General features: G+C 42.8%; 1 protein-coding gene across 1 annotated transcript in view; it reads left to right on the forward strand.

Moving 5' to 3' along the window:
• Positions 1-16,002, forward strand: part of COLEC12 (collectin subfamily member 12) — a 144,811-nt gene that overhangs the window by 115,853 nt on the left and 12,956 nt on the right. The window contains exons 3-5 of the mRNA XM_032792370.2: positions 254-376; positions 7,679-7,777; positions 12,284-13,330. Of these exons, the coding sequence (XP_032648261.1) occupies positions 254-376; positions 7,679-7,777; positions 12,284-13,330 (1,269 nt within the window). The remainder of the gene's footprint in view (positions 1-253; positions 377-7,678; positions 7,778-12,283; positions 13,331-16,002) is intronic.

Below are 16,002 nucleotides of genomic sequence, written 5' to 3' on the forward strand. Positions count from 1 at the left end.
TTTCCAAATAAAGCCACATCTGGTTTTCCAGTTAAACTGAATCCAGTTATTACTCATCTGAAACCTTAAAAGGAACATATCACTAAAGTAGGGCTATAGTGAGCCTGGAGTCCATGGAACGTTAGCCATCACTTGCAGTGTAGACAAGTATGTGTACAATTATTATCTGTGTATGTGGTTTAGACAAAGAAACCATAATAAAAGCTGAGATTTACTCTTTGACACGATTTTAAAGTCCCATCTTCTTTTGCAGGTATTCAGGAGGGAACTCAATGTACCAAATGTAAAAATAACTGGGCACTGAAGTTCTCCATCATATTACTATATATTTTGTGTGCCTTGCTAACAATAACAGTAGCCATTCTGGGATACAAAGGTATGTACCATATCTGTCACAGAGTTTCACTTTCAAACAGGAATCCAAGCAAGAGCTCCAAGTATTAGAAAGAGATTGACAGGAGAGTGGATTTTTTATTTTCAGTTATGAGATTATTGCAGAATTAAACTTCTGTTAACATGATTCATTGTATGTTTGGTATAGTCTACATTAGACAAACTCTGAAGTTTCTTGTTCAAACATCTATCAAGCTTTGACATTAGATTAGACATTTGTGGAGATTTTAAAATATATGTATTAAGTTTCCAGTTTTCAATATGGAAGCATATTAATTTGGAGAGCCAAGAACTTCAGTAAGGCTCCACACACTTACCAGGATCCCTAGAGTTCATCTTGTATAAAGGAGGGGCCAGGAATGGTGTCACTTAATGTATTAATACTTTTTATCTGAGGCACTCAAAAGTATAATGAATATTGTTCTTAATGATCTGGCAGAGGGGGTAAACAGAGTGGTGCCAAAACTGATGAATTGCTTATTCATCAGTTTTTAAGACGACTCTAAAAATATTTTGAAGACTGAGGAAATTCCAAAGAATCAAACAATGCTAAGCAATGTTTTGCCCGAGAAAATTATATATGAGTACAAACTAATCCACATTGGAAAGAACAGTTTGATCTTCGCATATATATTGTTATTCAATTCAGCTATCACCACCAAATAATATAGGCATCATTCTTGACAGATCAATGCAAACATCTGCTCGCTGTGCAGTATTAGTTAGGAAAAAAAGCCAGTTAAAAGCTTGGCTGTATTAAGAAAAGGGAAAAATAATGCTGAAACTATTACAATGGGACTACTATATACACTGAGTCCCCCTCCCTTTGATTCTGTGCTTTGTTCACATCACCTCAAAAAGGAAATAGTAGAAATAGGAAAGGGACAGAGAAAGGCAGCAAACACAGTTTAGAGGCTTGGAAGGACTTTTGTATGGGAAAAATTAAAATGATCAGGACGGGTTAGAGAGAAGATTTCATAAGAGAAGACACAATGTTGGTGTATGAATATAAACGAAAAGTCAATTGGGTGTTCCCAGTTACATTAGCTGGATAAAAACAGAGCCAGACCCTTAGCAGATTAAGTTGGCATAGATTAATTTACAGCAGCTCAGGATCTGGCTCTTATATGGGATATCAGTCCTCCATGTTACGCCAGCCATTAACTGCCTGAGGTTCAGAAGAAGCTTCCATATTAGGCATGCTATTGCATAACTGTCTTTTCCGGGGTCTTACATACTCATTTGAAGAATCTGATGCTACTTACTGTCAGAGATACCATACCAGCTGGACCTTTAATTCATGGATTCCAAGGCCAGAAGAGACTATTGTGATCATCCAGTCTGACCTCCTGTATTACTCAGGCCATAGAACTCCCCCAAATGTTTCCTTTTGAACTACAGCATCTCTTTTTAAAAACATCCAATCCACCACTTGGGAAGTTGTTCCAATGGTTCATTGTCCTCGGTTTTATATTATAGATCTTATTTCTAGCCTGAATTTGTCTAGTTTTCAACTTCCAGCCATCAGATCTTGTTATACCTTTGTCTGCTAGACTGAAGAACTCATTATCAAATATTTGTTTCCCACATAGAGACTTATAAACTGTGATCAAGACACCCCTTAGCTTTGTCTTTGTTAAGCTAAATAGATAGAGCTCCTTGTGTCTATCACTATAAGGCATCTGAACTGACCTGCTATGGCAATTTCTTTGTTTCTTTATGAAACCTCTGAATGGGAATAAGCAAACAAGGAGACCCTTACCTAAGTGTTTCTCACTCTTCCTTACCCTACACTTTCAGGCTTCTCTCTCCACATGCCTCCAGTTCTGGCTTTCTTACTCTGCTCAAGGCCTTCCTCTTTCTACTTCCTCACTACATTCCATTATGCACTTCCATGGATGACTACAATCATTTTGTTGTCTTTCCATCTCAGTAATACTCACTGGGATTTTTCATTGGCATCACTGAGAGGAATTTCTTAGCCCATTGTTGAAAGGAAAAAAACCAGAGGTTGTGTGAAGATGTACATCTCATTCAGTCGTCATATTTGGGGGCCCACCAAATCCAATTTCAGGGGAGGGAAGCATGGCTTTGGCCCAGAATCCCTTCTCAGTCCAGCACTCTCCTCAACTTCCTGTTTCTCTACTCTCCACATCCCTCCTGTCACCCATATTTATTTTCATTGTGAAGGTTGAATATCAGAGCATATTTCTTACAGTTCTGTCTGTTCCACTGCATTTCAGAAGACACTGACTTCTTGAGTCAAATTTATCTGTTGAGTAATTCCACTGATGTGAATGGACTTACACTGGGGATGAATTTGTCCTTTTGTCCTCACACTTGAATCCTGTGCACTGGTCAGCTGACTTTTTACATAGACCTTACCGATCACTGTGAATCAGAAGAAATACCAGTTTATGAGAAAAAAATATGATTTTTGATCCCCAAATGAGCTGTTATGATACTTATGTTTGTTTCTAAGGAGTTAGGCCTTAAATCTTGGACACAAAAGAAAAGTGAAATACATTTTTACAACAGTCCCCTCTACCTCAGAGTTCAGTTTCTCCTTTGTATGGTGATAGTACAATGAAAGATAGAATTTTGCTAGCATCAGGAATTCTTCCAATCTGTTAGCTATGTTCCATTAGAATTCTTTTCAATACACTGATTTATATTTATAATGCCCAAAGCTGCTTTTAAAACTTTTGGTACTTAGCTATCCTATGTTATTAAAAAAAAAGTCAAGAACTACTAATTAATGGATTAAATTTGGTTGGCAAGAAAAATAACTCTATGGGATACAAAATAAACAGAATAAATCTCCAAATTAGTTGTAAAATCTCTGTAACAAACCATAGAAAGCTGAAACCAAAACATAAATTAAATATCAAGGTCTGAAGGGGATTGCAAGATGAGTTTACTATTCCTTTCCCTTTGGAATGAAACTTAATTCTTTCTGTTCAAAACATTAATAAAATAGTGTTCTTGGTTTTCCAGATGTTTTCTTAAGGAAATTAGATACAAAAGTATGCAGTTAAGATTCCTCTGGCACCAGTCAATGTAAAACTAATCTATTTAAAGTTAATGATTATACTCTTGCTCACTCCATGGCAAAAGAGGCGGGGGGAGTAAACATTCTTTGAATATCAGCCTGAAATTTGAATTTCTGGTTATTTTCAGTTTGTAGTAGACCTTTATATTGCAGTTTATATCTTTAGGTTTGTGACTAATACAGACGACCACTCTCATCTATTGCTTAGTCCTTCTGTAAACCAACTCACTGGGATGACACACTTGTCCATGCTTCTTATCTGAGACTGAGAGCGTGAAGTAGGTTCCAGACACTCTTTACCCTTCAGCAATTGGTTGCAAGGTTTGCATCTCAAGGGATGTCTGTGTAAAATTGCCCATACAGCAGTGATCTTAACAAAAACAAAGTTTATTAAAGACAGAAAATGGAATTGAAACAAAAGAAGTGGTTTGTATAACATAGCTGGGTTTGCACTTTTCATCAGCTAAACTAGATGAAGTAGTCTCAGTTAATGAAGTAAATAGCTAACAGCTTACTACCCTCTTTAGTGGTCCTCTGAGCATCATGCTGCAGTGTACAACAAAATTTCTCTCCGTGTCCAGAGCTCTCTCTGATCTAGCCCATCTGATCCAGGGCTGCTACTTAAAACTTATCTCCAGTTACACAAACACATAGGCTTTAGATTCATGCATTTTCTAGGAACTGGACCACTGAGGATCCTTTAACAATGATGAACATCTTTCAAAGGTTTAAGGACCTAGCTTAGACACTGCCATCTTGGCTGGTTGTATCTAGTTTCTATAAGGCCTCTTGTTACACCCCTTCAGGAAATTATGTATTTTGGCAAAAAATATAAATTATGGGCAGGTCTCCAGTTTGTCCGTTATTAGAATCATTTTTTAAATTTACACCTAATGTGCTAGCCAGTCAAATTTCTCAAAGGTCGATAACTGTTTTCTGATGAAAGTTACAAATCCAGAAACTTTAGCTTCTCCGAAACCAGCTGGTTTTCCTGCTATGCTCTGGCCCTATTATGCTGCCCAAGTGGCATGAGTGGGCCAAAAAGCAACTACATGTTCCTGGCAAGTATATAACCAGCATGATTTAGCTCATGTCACACCCTACTGCCACCAGTAGTGTAAGGATCATATCAGGGTAAGGAAGGGGCATGGCTGGAACATTCTGCACTTGGCTATTCCCTGGTTGGCCGACAGCATCTCAAGGGGCCAGTCAGTCTGCAAAGATTAAAGCAGATTCCACGTCTCTCTATTTTTACTCTAGGCTGGCATAAAAACCAGACCTAGAATCTGCCTGCTGGAGCTGTAACCAGCTGCCCCACAGTCTTCTCACTCCACTGCACCCAGCCTAGTTTTAAAGGTCTCTGCAGATTTGACTTCCACTAATTCCTTGAGGCCACACTGGATTATAATATGTACCAAAGTTTGAACCTAAACTACTTCAACATCGCAAATATGCTCCAGTATTTTTCAGCAACAATATTAAATATGCGCTGGGTGAAATTCTGTGCCTGTGCCTCTAACAAGGGTAAGGGGGCTATGGTGGCAGTCAGGTTATCTGGAGTAACTCATGAATGTGAGTGCTAGCCTCAGAGCAGACTGTTACAAACCAGGGCACAAACCCTGGATGGCTGTGTCCTAAATTAGATTTCACCAACCAAGTATCAAGTGTGAACTCCTCAAGCACTATAACAGCCTTGACATGGAGACACATATAGGGACTGATAGGGCACACCCCACAGCTTACCATCCCAGGCACATGCTTGGAGCGCTGGTGCCTGGAGCAACCACTGCTCCCAGTACAAGGGTCCCCCCAACTTGTGCTTGGAGAAACACAGGGAGTGTTCTTTTGTAGTTCCTGCCAGGTTACAAATCACCCCAAAGAGGGTGGGAAGGCATAGAGAGGAAGCAGGGCTGGTGTCAGCACAATGTCCTCTGGAACCCCTCGTGGGGTGGTGCAGATCCTCCCTGCCCAGAGGCAAATAATCTGGGTATAGGACAGACCTTCTGGCCTGTTCTGTGATTTGAATACACAGACACCAAACTGAAAATGGACATGGACTTGAAGGTCAAGCCATCGGGTTGCCAGGTGTCTGGTTTTCAACTGGAATGCCCAATTGAAAAGGGACCCTGGCAGCTCTGGTCAGCACCGCTGACTGAGCTGCCTAAAGTCCAGTCAGCAACACAGCAGAGTTAGGGCAGTCTCCCTGCCTGCCCTGGCTCTGCGCCGCTCCTGGAAGTGGCTGGCATGCCCGGATCCTAGGCATTAGAGTAGCCACAGGGGGCTCCACACAGTGCCCCCGCTCTGAGCGTCAGCTCTGCAGCTCCCATTGGCCAGGAACTGTGGCCAATGGGAGCTCCAGGAACGGTGCCTGCGGGTGTGGACAGTGCACAGAGCCCCCTGACCACTCCACATAGGAACCGGACATGCTGTCCTCTTCCGGGAGCTGCTTGAGGTAAGAACTGTCCGGCTGGAGCCGAATCCCAAATCCCCGTCCCACACCCCAACCTCCTGCCCCAGGTGAGAACCCCCTCCTGCACCCTAACTCCCTCCCAGAGCCCACACCCCATACACCCTCCTGCATCTCATCTCCCTGCCCCAACCCATAGCCCCCTCCCACACCCCAAACCCCTCATGCCTGGCCTTATCCCAGAGCCTGCATTCCCAGCCTGAGCCCTCACCCCCTCCCACACCCTAACCCCCTGCCCCAGCCCAGAGCCACCTCCCACACCCTGAACCCCTCATTTCTGGCCCCATCCTGGAGCCAGCACCCCTAGCCAGACCCCGCACCCTCTCCTGCACCCCAATTCCCTACCCCAGCCCAGTGAAAGTGAGTGAGAGTGAGGGAGAGAGAGTGACAGACTGAGGAGGGATGGAGTGAGTAGGGGCAGGGCCTTGGAGAAGGAGTGGGGCCTCGGGGCAGGACCTGGGCGTTAAGTTGTGTGCAGTTAGAAAGTTGGCAACTCTATCAAGGCAGAATCTAGCATCTGAAGCATTCATTTTCCTCCTTTGCTTGTAATAATTTATAAATACATATTTAGCACTTTGAGCCTTCTGGAACACTTCATTTCTGGCTCTCTCCTTCTTCCGTACCCATGCTGTTGCCATGAAAAGCAACAGAATGCGTAACTGCCAGGAAAACAACTCAAACCTTCCCAAGCCAAGAGCAAATCAAGAACAGCCATATGTCCAGGCTGGGCTGAATGACCACAGTTTAAACCCTTGCAAATCAGAATTATTTAAAAACCGTTGTTTAATTACATGTCCTTATGTTGTTGGCAAGAGGTTTCAAAGCTCCGTCACTTTTCAGAAGACATTATTTAAGAACAGCACTTTATATATGTTCTATAGCCTCTACATTTAGTAATTAGGATGCAGTTCATAATGATTAAAAGATCAGAAAATTATTTGGTCCATCTAAATGGAAGTGGCCCACAGGAGAGGGGGAGGGCTGGTCTACACTAGGGGAGGGGATCGATCTAAGATACGCAACTTTAGCTACGTGAATAATATAGCTGAAGTCGAAGTATCTTAGATCGAGTTACCTACCGTCCTCACGGCGCGGGATCGATGTCCGCGGCTCCCCCTGTCAATTCCGCTACCGCCATTTGCGCTGGTGGAGTTCCGGAGTCGACAGGAGCACATTCAGGGATCGATATATCACGTCTAGATGAGACACGATATATCGATCCCCGAGAAATCGATTGCTACCCGCCGATACAGCCGGTAGTGAAGAAGTACCCGGAGTCTGTTGCTAGCGAGGTAACAAGCCTCAAGCATACAGGATATCTTCATTAGACAATGAGGCAACTTTTAGTAGTTAAATATTATAAAAAATTAATTGATTGAAGAGGAAGACTCAGAAGAATCTTCATTCATGAGATGAATTTGTTTATTATCAAAAGAAATATTTGGTTGAAGCATAGTGGTTAACTTCTTAGCAGAGTGCACAGTCATATGAGCAGAAGAGAACACACTGTTCTGACGTTATGCAGAGTACTTTAACTCTGGAGTTAAGTGGAAAGCAAGGTAATTGTTTGTTTGTTTTAAGTATTTTCTATGCTTGACCCCAAATATTTTGTATTTTTCATTATTTACTACACTCTTGTTTACTGTTCTTCTATATAGCTTCTTATAAAAATCTCATTACTTACACCATATCTCATAGTTGGAACTTCTCACAATGATACCTACGAAAATTACACATGCCTGTTAACACTGTTCTCAATTTTCCAGTTGTAGAAAAAATGGACAACGTTACAGGTGGCATGGAGACATCCCACAGAAGATACGCTGAGAAACTCTCAGAAGTGGAGAGTGACCTGAAGAAATTAGGTAATCTCCACATAACCAAAAGCCAGATAAGGCATCCTATCTGCATGTCCTTGTGTCGTATTATTGTGCGAGATATATCAGTGGAGAAGAGTTGATCTGATCTCCACAGGTCTGTCTAAACAGGTGGCCAAGGTACCTGCGTATTCATTCAATCTTAAGTTTTAGTTCCAGATTCAGGACAGCTCTTAATCACATCCTGAATTCCCACTGAAACCACATTTAAATCAAAGGGACTTCAGGATGTGCTTACAAGCTGTCCTGAATAGGAATGATTTTCTGAATCAGAGCTGTAAAGTGATACAAACATTGATGGACAAAAGACGAGACTCTTAAGAACAAAAGTTTCACCTACCCAGTAATCTTTGAGCTGATGTTGTTTAGCAGATAAGTTCCAAATCTGGAGTCCATGCCAAAAGATGTTCAAACAATAACGTATGTTTAACCCTCTCTCAGTGGCAAAAATATAATGTGTAGGAGATGAACTTCATCAGTCATTAGTGCTTAAAGTGTGCTGGGTGGAAACAGGTCACAGACCTGGGAAATAAGACTTCTAAAAAGCAAGCCAGGTCTGTGAAAGGCACAGTTTTAATACTGCCTGGAGTGGGGAGAGACAGACCCCTGTTTGGCTGCTGGAAGCAGGGAGAGCTCTCCCCTGCTCCCTTAGCAATCCAACATCATTCTCCCAGGAGGAGTGGGGGAGGGGGAAGAGCAGAAAGAGTCAAGCAGCTCAGAGTAGCTCTGTTTCCTCTTCCCCCTTCCCCTTCTGTGAGCAACAGGATGGCTCCTCTGCTTTTCTCCCTGCAAAACCAACCTGGAAACGGGCTCTCTACTGCAGCCCCCTTCAGGCCTGGAAGTGTGGGGTGATGAACCCCAGGAGCTACAGGGGATTCAGAACTGATGGAGACAAGGGGAGAGCCGTAGCGGGGCAGAGCTGATGTGGGGACCACAGAGACAGATCGATTTGAGGCCGAGCGGGCAGAGTTAGTTGCTGACCAGGGAGACAGGCAGATGGGTGGTGGGGTGATGAGACCCCCCCCACACAATTTTTCAAACTACTCTGAGCACTGTCAGTCATCATGGGAAGTGCAAGTCATGCAGTTATGAATGTAGATCTCCCACATGATATCATGCTCCCAACTTTGAAGAAAAGAAGATATAAGTGATATATTTTCTTCATATATATATTTACTGCTTGAAATAGGTTGTTAGTTTTATAGGGAGACAAGGTGGATGAGGTAATATCTTTTAATGGGCTAACTTCTCTTGGTGAGAGAGAGAGAAGTTTTTGAGCAACACAGAGCTCTTCATGTCTGGGAAAGGTACTCAGATTGTCACAGCTAAATGCAAGGTTGAATAGATAGAATATGTCTACTTATGCTAAACTAGGGGACCATTCAAAGTGATGTAGCCCATAAACACCCCTATAGTCGTAGGACAAAAATGGGAGATTAGTGGGTTACAGATTGTTGTAATAAGATATAAAACCTGTGTCTTTATTGAAACCATGATTTTTAGTGTCTAGGAAAGTTATGAATGTACGCTCCCAGGCTCATCTTTTGAAAGTCTTTCTTCTGAGGATGAGAACTGAGGTCTGATATAAAGTAATTGTTTTGTGAAAAGTGTTCATCCACAGCTGATATGGTGTTTTTGTCCTTTATCATTGTCCTGTGTGAGTTCATTTGAGACTGTAGTGATTGTCTGGTTTCACCTACGTAGTTATTGGAGCATTTAGTGCACTGGATGAGGTATACCGCATGTTGCCATAGACATGTGTAGGACCCATGGATCTGGAAAGGTTTTATAGATATTTACAGTAAGTGAGGTCCTTGCTGCTAGGAAAGCTCTTTACTTTGCAGTTCAGTCATAAAAACACTCTGGCTTCTCAATAAAAGATGTCCATAAACTGTATGTTAATAAAGTCATTCATTGTCCTGTGTTTGCATTCATAGGACAGGAATGTTACAGCTAAAAGCCCATACTGCCTTCTGTTGTTCTGTGATTAAGTTAATCGTAGTCTGGAACTGTTGTGATCAAATTCATTTCTAAGCATTGTTTGTACTCTGTAGTACATATCATATGGGCCAGATCTAAGGGGTGATTAGCCCTATCAATTCCTATTTAAGTCAACTCCCATTTAAAAAGTTTTAAAAGTTTAAACATTTAAAACATGGGGGCAATATCTGTGAGGCATATTAGCAAGGGGGCTCTGAGAGGGGAGTTGAGGGGAGCAGGGTCATGGTGGGGCTGGCACGGGGAAAATGTGAGGGTCAGATGGTTTACTACTCACCACTGTGGCACCTCCTTGTACCTACAGCTGGGGCTTAGCTCTCAACCAGACTTAGTTTGTTGCTCATCCAGTCTCTCTCCTGCTGGACCCAATTGCTCCCTCTTTCCCAGTGGCTGGTAGGGGAACCCAGGCCAACCCTCTACTCCAGATTCCAGCCCAAGAACTGTATGTCTAGTAACCACAGCCTAAGCCATCCTTGATCCTGTTGCTGTTTGCCTACTTGTGGTGTTTTTAGATGTTGCTTGTAATTATTAGAACTGGGAGCACTGGCTCTTGGGAGTCTGAAAGGACAGGAAACAGGAAGGAGAGGGGAGGAGTTGAGGAGGCTGAGTGAGAGTTACAGGGTATGCAGCAGCAGCTTGCTAAAGGGGTTTCCACTGTAAAAATAAAGTCCTGTTGAAGCTTGTTAGTACCTTGCCTGTTTGATACAACACTGGGCTCCTTCCTACCTTTCTTCTCTAGCTCTGCCTCCCTCTGGGTAACCATTGGAGCTTCCTGGGCTATCTGTCGCCATTTCACTCTTTCCAGGCTCTTGCCAAAGTCTGTAGTCTGAGGCAGAATCCTAGGGTTTACTCTCCCCTTAGATCGCCTCCTGGTCTCTTACCAACCCACCTCCTCTAGAGGAAGTGACTACAGTATTGCTTCCTGCGACCCCCTTCTTCCTTGCCACTTCCTGGTTTTATACCACCTCAGCCTGCCCCTGCCCAGCTGGGATTTATCAATTAGATCTTATCAGTCCTGACTCTCCTCCTGGTGCAGCCATCACAGGGTTAACTGGTCCTTTTTACTTACTCAGGCCTTCTGTGGTGTAAAAACACCCCATCACAGTGGGACAGGTCATAGGATTGTAGGAGTGTATGGGGGCATAGAAGGATTACCGCCTGGCCAGTATTTGACCAGCCTGGCTGGTTTTTTAGTGGATTTGCCAGTTGCCAGAAAAATAATTTTATCTGCCGGGGTTTGTTTTTGTTTGTTTTGGTTTGGTTTGGTTTGTTTGTTTGTTTTAAGTGGGTCTAAAGATTTTCAATGTCCTCACAATACACTGGGATATCTAATGTTAAAAGTTTTTGTGTCCAGCTAAAGATGCTTGCAGTGTTCCCACTTCCACAGTTTAAGTAAGAAAATGATGTTAACAATCTTATCTATATGTGTTATCTCTCTAGATACTATAAAAGGCTGTTGAAGTGGTGGGGGAGGGGGAGAGAGAAGGGGTTGAGGAGTTTCGTTGTGGTTGGGGCTTGGACTTGGGCAGGTTTGCCTTGTTGGGGGATGGATTTTCTTTCTTTTTGGCAGGGGGAGGGGGCGGGGGGGTTGCATTTCAAAGGTGGTAACCCTAGGGCAGTTTTTCCCAAACCTCGGCCCGTGCCGTTTCCAGCAGCTCCCATTGGCCTGGAGCAGTGAACCATGACCAGTGGAGCCACGATCGGCCGAACCTGCGGACGTGGCAGGTAAACAAACTGGCCCAGCCCGCCAGGGGCTTTCCCTAAACAAACGGTGTCCCAAGTTTGGGAAACACTCCCCTAGGGCATAGCTGGAGGCAGGCATGATTAGTGAGCAGCACTGTGAGGAATTTGGGATATGCGTAACAAGCAAAATGTGGCATTGAGCTGGAAAGATCCAGGATCCTTGGTCTGTAATCCACAGCAGGTCATGGGTGGTGGAGCATAAGCTAGTTATAGCTGCTGCTAGGTAGCAACAGGGTGGTGCCCACTACCTGGCAGCTCTGCAGGCCTGGGACTGAGCCTGCTCTGCCTTACGCCGGAAAGTACCATCAGCTACTTATTTATTTATACCCCTTCAACTTATTGAACTCCACTTAATCATCCAATTTTTTTCTTCAGTACAGTAGCAGTACTAGACTACACCTATTCACCACTCTCTCTAAAAGTTAATTTTTAAAAGAAAGTAAAACAATTATGTGTAAATGAATATATATAAACAGTAGTGACAATAGAGCCATCATTCTATTCCCTGGGCAAGACAAAGGGTCACATTCCATTGGCTTCAACAGTAGTTAAGTTCATGTGTCTGGGGGCAGAATTAGACCCTACAGCATCTGTTTTTAGAAAAGTGACAATAGAATATTTCACCAAGTGAATGCTTTAATTGCCTGACCACTCTTAGATACAGCATTTACAGTGCAGGAAAGAGTCTTTTTATATTGTGCTTAACATAAACCAAACAAAGCTAATGCTTTTTAAAATTTCCCTCTTTAATAGATGACCAAACTGGACAAAAAGATATGAGCACTAACAAAGAACTTTCTAGCTTCAGATCTGACATACTGGCTCTTCGCCAGCAGCTTCAGGAGATTGCAGAGAAAACCACCAAAAACAAGGATACACTGGAGAAGCTACAAGATTCTGGAAATGTATTAGATGACAGGCAGAGCCAAATGAAAGGTGTCTTGGATAGCAACTCTTTCATGATCATCAGCGTCAATAAAACTCTCCAAGCATACACTGGCTATATCAACAATCTCCAACAAGACACAAGTAATATCCAAACAAATTTGCAAAGCCAAATGCATTCTCATAATGTGGTCATCATGAATCTAAACAACTTAAATCTGACACAAGTTCAGCAAAGAAATCTTATTAGTGTTTTGCAGAGGTCTGTGGATGATACAAGTCAGGCTATCCAAAGAATCAAGAATGACTTTCAAAATCTGCAACAGGTTGTCCTTCAAGCACGAAAGGACACTGATTGGCTTAAGGAGAAAGTGCAGAATTTACAGATGTTAGCAGTCAACAACTCAGCATTGGCCAAAGCTAATAATGATACACTTGAAGACATGAACAGTCAACTTAGCTCATTCAGTGGACAAATGGAGAACATTACCACAGTTGCACAAGCCAATGAACAAAATCTTAAGGATCTGCAGGAGCATCATAAAGATTATGCAAACAGAACTTCTGCCAAGTTTAACCAGCTAGAAGAGCGCTTTCAGCTCTTTGAGACAGATATAGTCAATATCATTAGCAACATCAGCTATACTGCGCATCACCTGCGGACACTGACTAGCAATCTCAATGAGGTTAGGACAACTTGTACAGACACCTTAAGTAAACACACAGATGACCTGACTTTTATGAATAACACACTAGCCAATATTCGTTTAGATTCTACATCTCTCAGGATGCAACAGGATGTGATGAGATCAAGATTAGATATTGAAGTTGCAAATTTATCACTAATTATGGAAGAAATGAAGATGGTAGATTCCAAACATGGCCAGCTTATCAAGAACTTCACAATACTGCAAGGTAAGATAAATTTCAGTCTATACCTCAAGTTGTACCTCACAGCAACATATGGGTTTTACTTGTTTTAAATAAAACCAAAATACTTGAACTTTTTTTATTATGGGTTAAGTTATCTCCTCCTGAACAAAACCTGAATAGCTGAGCTTGGCAGAGAGGTAGTTTGTGAGGACATGGGGAGAAAGAACTCTCCCCACATTGTCCAAGGAGCAGGAGCAAAGCAACTGTGTGACTGCTATAAGATTGCAGTTGTTCTCAGAGCTCCTGCCGCCCTGTTCTACAAGGTGAAGATCCAGAGCATTTGCACAGTGCAAATCTTCCATTCTTGGACTTCCCCACCCCAGACCTGGCCTGGCCTGCCCAGCCCTTCCTGTCGGCCTTGTGACCAGGGCTTTGGCTGCTGCCTAACCCCTCTAACGTGCCTGACAGCACCTCTGGTAAAATCTAGTCCTAAGAAAGGAAACATTGTCCAGGAGAACACAGGTGTTATCACCTACTCTCTTGGGAATGTGCTGTCTGGGACTTTGGCTTCTCCCTGCATCGTTGCCAGAGAAAGGGATCCTTAGTTTAACCTTTAATCAACAAAAATTAGTCTTTCATTTTATGAAAGTCCTTTTTCCAATTTATGCTGGGACAAAGACCTTATCTGTTCCATTATCTAATCCTAAACCTGGGAGATGTAAATTTGGTTTAAATTTTTCCTCCCAATATTCCCTTCCCTCCTTTACCGGCCTGAAATTGGAATGTCATGAAAGAAAGTTCTAGGTTGGTTACATTTTATTCGGACTGTTGGGTCTGCTTTTGAACTATGGTCTAAAGCAGTGGTTCTCGACCTCTTTACCATTCTGGGCCATATATACAGCTCTCTCTGTGTTATGTGGGCCATATTGACACAATATATATACTACCAGTATGGCCCTGAGGATGTCACATGGCCTGCAGCTGTGTGCTGACTGGGACGTGGGTTGAGAAACACTGGTCTAAAGTAAACCATAATAGTTGAGGAGAAGGTGGAAACCTCAAGAAACCAATTCCTGCTAAGGAGGAAATAGCTGAACAATACAAAACTGGATCATTCCCAGAGAGGTCGCCCTTAGTGGAAAAAGTAAAACTATTTTGTTTTAAGCCAGCTGGGAGCAGGCTGGGAAAGCTCCTGTTCCTTTTCATCAAAGGATACTTTATTTTCTTCAGAAGTAAATATACACACAAAGTTGTTGAACTTTTTTTTTTGTCTTCCAAGCCAAGTATTCTTCTAAATGAAGTTAATACTCCATATTGCTGACCTGATTTGAACCAGGTCTTGAACCCTGATCACTAAGGCTACTAACCCTCCAGGATTGTCCTGGAGTTTCCAGGAATTAAATATTAATCTTTATATGATGAAACCTCCAGAAATACGTCCAACCAAAATTGGCAACTCTACTGGTCACAGAAATAAAACCTTCCCTCAGAATAGATACAAGCACGGTTCATGATGCATATGAGTCCAGAGCACCTTTCTTATCTGGTCTAATTTCACGCAGAAGTAGCTGCCTCCATTTTCAGAGATATGTTAGGAGCTTATCCTTGATGGAGATTAAACGGGATAGATTTTGGGTAAAAAAGAATTAAAATTTACTGAGATGTGCTTATCCATGAACAGTATCCAAACCTGCTTTAATGATCAAATATGGATGACCACTCCTCACTGTCTTCAGATCTCCTGCTATGACTGGTGCTCTGTCCTTCTATGAATATCCAATAGGCAGGCAGCATTCTGTAAGTCTTTTCATTAACCCTCCAGTTGGCTTATTTCTCACTACCCATCTGTCCCATGAGTCTCAAATAGCCCATAGCTCCTTCATTTCTCCCTTTCATAATTCAGCTGGTCTATGGTTCACTCCCAGCCTGCTTCTTGCTTCTTAATAAACATGTGGTGCAATAATTCTCAAGTCTCCCTGATATTGTGGGAGCATTCTGCTTTTGAGCTCTCTTTTTTTTTTTACCTTTGTTCTACTATCCCAACATGTCACTGCTAAATCCCATGCAGGTTCCACACAAAGACAGCACTGCTCTCACTGACTACATTTTGCTGTTAGAGTGAAAGGAGAGGCGTGGTTGGAAGCAACAGGGAGAACAGAAGAAAGGGACAAAGAACATAACAAAGGGGGAGTAGAGGAGGAAAGAGAACAGAAGGAAACATGAAAGGATAAGATGGTAAAGAAGATAGAATTAGGGGGAAATCATGGTGCAGTAAGCCTCATATTTCAGGGGTCAGTGATCCACAATGGCTGCTGCTTTGGGAGGCACCTATTAAAAATTGAGAGAGATCTTCACCTTTAAGCCCTGCACAGTTCTGCCCTGCCCCCCCTCCATGTCCTGGATCACACTTCCTCACTCCATCCCCCCACACCCACAAACAGACTGCTAATCTCCTCCAAACTGCCCTCCTAAACATCCTTTTTGCCACCCCCTGTCATAGGTATAATTCCTCCATCTGAACCTTAGAGTTCAAATATGAGGTACCAGCATGAATCCTCTAAGCTTAATTACCAGCTTAGATCCTGTAGCGCTGCCACCAATCAGGACTCTGAGTGCCCGATGAACTCTGGTCTCCCCAAAACCTTCCCTGGGGACCCCAAGACTCAGATTCCTTGAGTCTCACAACAAAGGGAAATAACCCACTTCCCTTCCCC

Source organism: Chelonoidis abingdonii, chromosome 2 (assembly GCF_003597395.2).
Source record: "Chelonoidis abingdonii isolate Lonesome George chromosome 2, CheloAbing_2.0, whole genome shotgun sequence".
Taxonomy (NCBI): domain Eukaryota; kingdom Metazoa; phylum Chordata; order Testudines; family Testudinidae; genus Chelonoidis; species Chelonoidis abingdonii.